The sequence below is a fragment of the Ipomoea triloba genome, chromosome 9 (genome assembly GCF_003576645.1).
Source record: "Ipomoea triloba cultivar NCNSP0323 chromosome 9, ASM357664v1".
Taxonomy (NCBI): domain Eukaryota; kingdom Viridiplantae; phylum Streptophyta; class Magnoliopsida; order Solanales; family Convolvulaceae; genus Ipomoea; species Ipomoea triloba.
Window position 1 is genome coordinate 17,259,171 of NC_044924.1, and position 7,482 is coordinate 17,266,652.

The 7,482-nt window shown below is 38.7% G+C and overlaps 2 protein-coding genes across 3 annotated transcripts; both read right to left on the reverse strand.

Annotated features, from left to right (window-relative positions):
- Window positions 1-400: 400 nt before the first annotated feature.
- Window positions 401-2,909, reverse strand: LOC116029094. 2 transcript variants are annotated; one of them, XM_031270983.1, is made up of 2 exons: window positions 956-2,909; window positions 401-641 (listed from the first exon to the last, which is right to left on the reverse strand). In XM_031270983.1, the coding sequence occupies exons 1-2, from the start codon at window positions 2,199-2,201 to the stop codon at window positions 607-609; spliced, it is 1,281 nt and encodes a 426-aa protein (XP_031126843.1). In that variant the 5' UTR covers window positions 2,202-2,909; the 3' UTR covers window positions 401-606. The 2 variants fall into 2 exon arrangements, with proteins under 2 accessions (XP_031126843.1, XP_031126844.1); XM_031270984.1 differs by having other exon boundaries at window positions 401-703.
- Window positions 2,910-5,175: 2,266 nt separating this feature from the next.
- Window positions 5,176-6,975, reverse strand: LOC116030476. The gene has a single exon (XM_031272732.1). It carries the CDS (start codon window positions 6,746-6,748, stop codon window positions 5,375-5,377), a length of 1,374 nt encoding a protein of 457 aa, XP_031128592.1. The 5' UTR covers window positions 6,749-6,975; the 3' UTR covers window positions 5,176-5,374.
- Window positions 6,976-7,482: the final 507 nt, after the last annotated feature.

A 7,482-nucleotide genomic window follows, 5' to 3' on the forward strand; every position in this document is an offset into this window, starting at 1 on the left:
GCCTGGAATCTGAGTGCCCTAGCAATGGAGAGGAGATGACCATGCTTTCTTTCAACTCTACTGTTCTGTTGAGGAGTGTATGTGCATGAGGTTTGGTGTAATATCCCTTCTTGACTGAAAAAGTCAGACATGGAGAACTCAAGGCCATTGTCTGATCTTATGCTTTTGACATGTGTACCAAACTGATTCTCAACCATCTTGCAGAATCCCATAACCAGACCTCTTACTTCAGATTTTCTTTTCATTAGATGCACCCATACTGCCCTACTGTGATCATCTACTATGGTAAGAAAGTAAAGATGACCATGTATGGTGGGAACCTTATAAGGACCCCAAATGTCCATATGCAACAAATCAAAACAAGCAGCTGAAATAGAAGTACTAGAATGAAAAGGAAGTCTTTTCTGTCTGGAAAAATGACAACAGTCACAGATCAAATTCTTATTCACTTGAATTGTTGAATCTATTTCATGCAACAACTGAAGTTTAGAATGTGAGGCATGCCCTAGTCTAGCATGCCACAAGGTACACTTATTCAATACTGAAACAACACTATTTACAGAGGAATTTACAGGGAAAGTCAAGTGATATAGTCCATTCTGAAGTTCAGCCATTCCAATCATCTTGCCATGGGTAGCACCCTGTATTATGTACTTATCAGTGTGTAATTCCATAGTTCAATTAGAACTCTTAATGAAGGCACCTACAGATATCAGATTGTATTGAAACCCAGGGACATAGAGAACACCATGCAATACAAACTCCTCAGATAAATGCACAGATCCAATGCAATTGATGGAAACTTGTTGTCCATTAGGTAAGCTAACATGCATGTTATGAACCTTCTTTTGATTCACCAATAAACTCATACAACAGACAACATGATGAGTAGCACCACTGTCTAATATCCATTCATATTCTTTGTAATTTGCCAAGTTAGGACCAGAATTTGTACCTTCAGTGTGAGTTCCAGGCATGAGATTTGCAGAGATGATGTTGGCATGTGCTTCATGAGTTGAGTGGTCCAGTGGTGTGCTCATGGGCTTATCTCCATAAGCCTTTTGAACCTGAACAAATTCCAAGAATCTCTTTAAGTCATTCTGAGTGAATGAGATGCCCTCATCAGAACCTTGCTGCTGGATTGGAAGAGGTCCAAGAGTCTGATTGACAGAACCTTGGTTCCTTGATTTGGGCTTCCAACCGAGAGGATACCCATGTTTTTTGTAGCACTTGTCCTCTGTGTGTCCTGTGAATCCACAGAATGTGCATACAGGCCTCTTGTTTCCCCCTATGAATCTCTTGTAATTCTGTTGTGTACCACCATTTGTTCTAGCCATCAACACATTCCCTGTGAGGCCATTCTCACCTGCCTGATGTAATTGACTAGCAAAGCTAGTAACACCAATATGAAACTGTCTCTCCTGTTGAGCTATCATGGAATAAGCATCACACACCTCTGGTAAGGGCCTCATAAGCATGATCTGATTTCTTGCACCGGTGAACCTATCATGAAGACCAATGAGAAATATAGACAGTTTATCTTTCTCAAATTGCTCATTCAATTCATCAATTTTTGTTCCACATTGGCATTTTGTAGTGCACTCACAACCCACAGTAGGCCTGAGGATCTGAAGTTCATCCCAGAGCAGCTTCTGGTGTGTGAAATACTCATTCAAGGAGCTATCACCCTGCTTTGTCTGGTAAATTTCACACTTAATCTCTGCAATTCGAAATAGGTCTTGTTGACTGAATCTATGCTTCAGGTCCTTCCATATGCCATATGCCGTATCAATCCAGAGGACGCTTCTGCCAACCATCGGTGATAGCGATCGCACAATCCAAGACATTACCATATCATTGCATCGGTTCCATACTTCAAACTTCGGATCATCTCTTGATGGTTTGATAATAGAACTATCGATGAATTTGAGTTTGTTCTTGCACGAGAGCGACATCGTCATAGCTCTTGCCCAAGGGTGATAATTCGGACCATCCAGTGGTACGAAGACCAGAACCAGAGCCGGATTTTCATTAGGGTGAAGAAAATATGCATTCGACTGAGATTCTGGATCGAATGTTACCTCTGTCGCAATCGATTCCGTCGTCGGAGAAGGAATAGGTGTCGGAGTCCTAGTTGCCGGAACTCTAGTTGCATTGTCGGATGCAGCTGACCTTGTGCCGATTGAAGGCCATGTCGCCATTATCGGAAAACTGCTTAGCAAACTCCTTTCAAATGCTCTAATACCATGTTGTGGAGTTAGAAGCAAGAAAGTGATTTGAACATCTAACTGATTTGGAAGGGTGAAAAACTGCTTTATTCATTGCTTAAGGGAGTTTATATACAAGTGAATACATGAGGGTGAAAAGTAACGAGAATGTAACAGAATGAACAGACTGTAACAGAATGTAGATATTTTGTATTTAAACTGCTTGGTTTAGGCTTGCTGCTGACTGGTGTCTTCACTCCTGAAACATCTTCGCGTTATTTTTGTAATAGCAGTGTGCTCTACACATTCTTCAATTCTTCCTCTAAGCAGCTGCCTTATTCTCTCCTCTCTTGTTTGTTGAGATTGATAAGAATTTGCACATACAGATAGAAAGAGAAAGGGTAAACGTGTTTAGGAGCGACGAGGGGAAGCGGTGGGAAATCATCATCAGGTTTCGTTAAAGCAACACCAACTACCAGCGCGCGCCACTGAACTCACCCGCGATAGCCTCCATTGCAGCCCTCCGACGTCTTCGATGTCATCCATCGCGAGCGTAGCCGGCTGGAGATCCAAGGAGCACCATCGCAGATCGTAGAACTCCTCCGCCACCAAATGCTACTTGTTCGCCGAGGCGAAAGCATCCGTCGGAAGATATGGGAGACGCGTGCGAAAGTTGAGATCGCGGGTTTGCTGCAAAATGGTTTGTTTTCTTTTGATTTAGGCAGAAGAATAAGCCAGCCATTCTTCCAAATAATGAAACCCAACCACTCTTATTTTGTTGTTTTTGTCTGATCTTCAACAAAGTCACTCCGGGAAAAGAAAACCAACTACTCCAATTGTTTTTGTTTTTGCCTTTGCCAACGAACAAGTATGAGCACCACAAACAAAAATAATTCAACCACTCCAATTTTTTTTTTTGTCTTCATTTTCTTGTTGTTTGCTATTTAATATTGAGCTATCACGTGGTGGGCTTCATCTTTAACTGCCCGTTCGTCTTTTGCATCCGGAAATTGGCTGTCCGATTATCGGCAAGGGCAAAATAGGGTACTAATTATGCAATGAACAACAATAGAAGCACAAAGTACAATAAATCTCGCCAGAAAAAGTCTTGGGCAAAAATGGTGGCTCTTTATATTATTTATATTTAAAGATTAGTCCGTTGCGTCAATGTGATTATCTATATATATCATATTGCATGTTGCCTATCTTATCGTTATGTGGTAATTATAGAGAAAAGAACAGAGGAACAATGAACTACTCGTTTTTTGTTCATAATCATAAGATTCGGAGTTCCTTGTACGTTTACGTTAATGGTAAAATCATATTTTGCCTAATTATATGTTACATCAACCTCTGCCCCAACGCTAGCTATGCTATAAGGTAATAAATTTTCTAATCTATTCTTTTTTTAACAGTCTAATCTATTCTTTAAATGTAATCAAATTCTTTTTTTTAACAGTCTAATCTATTCTTTAAATGTAATCAATTAAAAATTTGTTTGATGTTTCTGCTGCCTGCATACTACCGCGGGTGAAATTCAATCCTGGTCTTTCCTTCCAAACTTCACCCCTAGACCACTTGAGCTGCTTATGTGGGCAGGAATTTTCTTTTCTACATTATCAATGTGTTGTTTTGATATTAATTGACATAAAGATATAGACATAGCAAATTGATTCAATTCCACTCTTTAATAAATACTTCATCACTGAATTGAAAAAGAATTGAATGGATAGATAAAGTCTCATAGATAAAGGTCGATACTCCAGATCCATTCACCTATCTTTATTCAAAATGTATTTGAATTTGTCATTACATTTTCATAAATAGTTTGAATTTAAGAGAATCACCATTAGGGGCCGTTTGGTTCGGGTCATATGAGATTACCTAGGTAATCTAAGTCTGGTAATGTTATATTACATTGTTTGTTTCAAGTTATGAGATTACCTGGTAATGTTATATTACCTAAAAGTTGATGTGGCGGTAATGTTTCAAGGTAATGTGATTACCCCCGTTTTTTTAGGTAATCTAAGATTACCTTGGATTATTCCAACTTTGCCTTTGTTAACTAATCCTTATATATATCTAATAATAATAATAATAATAATAATGATAATACTAACACAATAACATATATAAAATAAATGTATGTTTATATAATCAAATATATATGTGTGTATATTTATATATTTATTTTTTTAATATTAAACATCAATACATTCATACATATAAATAAATAAAAATACACACAATAAAGGCACACAAATAAATAAATAAATAAATATATATATATATATAAGGACATTATAGTAAATTGTCACATATAACCTAAAATATAACCCTTAACCAAACAAAAGTAATATTATATTTCACAATCCAAACCAAACACACCAAACACACCAGGTAATCTTACATTCCCAAAATCTCACATTACCTTCCATGAGGTAATCCTAATACCTGGGGTAATCAAAGATTCCGTGAACCAAACGCCCCCTTAGAGCTTTTGGGGTGATTTTTGAGGTTTGCAATCCTATGTGAAAGAGAGAGAAGATCTGAGAGTATTGCAGGAAAGACTGGTTTTTGGTCTCAACTGTGAGCCCCACCTAAAAACATAATGAAGCCGTTTGGTGCGCGTGAGGTGCACCAGAAGCGCTCAATTGGACGCGTGCACTCCACGTGCCCGCTGGACATGTTAACCAAACATTTTTTTTTCCGTGAAAACTCATTTTTTTTTGTCTTCCCCCCTCTCCCCTACTTGTAAAAATTTATGTAAAAACTTATCTATTGAGAATGCTCTAACAGAGAAATTTTATAATAAGTCAAATAATTCTTATTTCAATCTTTCTTTATTCACCCAATTTTTATTTGTTTTTTGAAGAAGAAGATGATGCAACCACAGGAGATGGAATCAGTAAGTAGGTAAAGTCTACAAAGCAAGGAAATATAAAAAGAAAAAAAAGAAGGCAAAGATGAAACAATTAACTGCTACAAGAATCAGTCAACCCAACATTCATGTCACTGCGTATATAGTTTAACTAATTTAAACCAATTTGCATCAGATAAGTCAGTAAAAAATCTGTAGGAGTATAAAGGTTTGTTGTTACATTATATTGTTGGATTGCATCTGGGATTTGTTGAGCATACCTGCAGAAAGTAATTATAATGAGAATTCAGAAAGGTCTAGGAGGTTTTTCCAGGACTGCAGAGAAGAAAACCTCCCTTCCATTTTTATCCAGTTTTGGCACAACAATCCACTTGTGCTTCTTGTACCTGAGCATCTTAAACACCTCCAAGTAATCATTTAGATCCTCCTCCACACAGAAAAAGCTATCAATCCACAGCAGCCCCCCTGGCCTCAGAACTCGGTCCCAGTCGTACAGCACGAAGTCCAGCAACACGAAATCGATCCAGCCATCGATGAACCTGGTCGTGTGTATCAAGTCTAAGGTGTTGTCGAAGAAGGGAAGCCGCTGGTTTATGGTCAAGTAAAGAGGGACCAGCCCGCGAAGAGCAATCATTTCGCTGAATGGCGCCCCGAGGTTGATTGTGGCAGAAACTATTGTCACATTGTGCTCCCTCATCCTAGCAGCAAAAGTGCCAGTGCCAACACTGAAGTCCAGGCCAATCCTGATCTCTCCAGGCTTCAAGTTGAGCACTTGTGTGATCAATATATCAGCCGTCAAGTTCGAGTTCAAGTCTTGGTATCCAGGAACTACCCATCTTGGCATTTCATGATGGGTAAGATTGAAGCAATCTGCACACTTAAAGAATCCTTTCCCAGTGGCATTCCTGGCCAGGGAAGTGAAATTCTTGCATCTGTATTGGCTCCATCTCACATTTTTATCATCAGGCAACCTCCACAGGGATTCATTTATGGGATAAGGCTTACTGTATAACTGAGGGGCTCTGGCAAGGCATCTCCTCCTTGGTAGAGGATCACATCCATGGACCATCAGCTTCTGGGCTAACTTCCAATCGTCGTTGCAGATTTCCCCAACGTCGTAGTCCATGTACTCTTCCAGATCACCCTTCATGGCAAAGCAAGCATGGCCAATGCTGGTGAATGTGCCATTGGCTCCCATGAAGTTCTGCTTCCCAAGCCTGTTTGGCTTGATTCTTACATATTTCCTAACCTCTTCTGTCAAGAAGTACTCACCAGGTTCATCTGATTGAATCAGAGGATGTGCTTCTCCACTTCCTTCTACATCATACATAGATGTCTGCACAAACTCAACTAGCCCCAGAATATCTGCAAGAAAAACAGCAGATTTCGATCCGGGCATTGACTTATTTGGCATCTCTCTCAATGTATCAATTTCCTGTTGGATTTTCTGGATGATAGTGTGAAGAGTGGAATTTACATGGCTGTCAATTCTAAAATGAGTTACAGGGCCATTGCAGCTGCAGAAGGAATTCAATGATCTGAGAGAATAAAACTTAGACAACATAGTCAGATAAACTAGAAGACCAAACATGCCCAAAGCAAAGATAAACCTGCCTGTCCTCCATGATCTAAGATTCTTTATAACATTTGATTTACGCATTTGCTTCTGTGAAGGTTGATATTACCTCAGAAAAAAATGAAGCTTCGAAATAGAACACACAATCAGGCTTTTTAGCTAGGATACGATTACTTTGACTGGCTGCAGCATGCTAACTTAGGATTGAAAAAGAGTAACACTTACATACGGGATTTTAACAAGTCAACGTTTTGTATGTTATGTAGATTATTAATGACATTGAGATCAGAGCCCACATGACCCCTTTCTTACCATTTACTCTTCAGTCTTCCGGGAACGGGCCGGGAAGATTTCCCAAGTCACATGCTGCCTGCTTTGTTTTATTAATAAATTATCAGGAAACAAACGCTCAATTAGCGGATAGGGGATTGTATTAATCTTAAAGTCAAAGAAATGATTGAAAAAATAGTACATGCAACACACATGCAACATAGTGATTGTTAGGATCAGGGCTTATTACCTAATCCTTATAGCATGGATCAGGATTCAAAGTGCATGTGTATGTGTCTTACTTTGTGCGTTTTTGAGTCTTGTATTATGAAATTCTGTACCTTAAGAGTATGAATTATATATTTGAAACAAATTAATAGTTGTGTCTTATGTTGTGAAATTATGTGCTTATGAACACAAATTATGTACCTAAATTAAATTTGAAAAATAAGTAAATAATATAACATGTGTATGTGTCTTGTGTTGTGCTTTTTTGTGTCTTGTGTTATGAAGATGTGTCTTGTGTTATGAAGCTCTGTACCTTACGT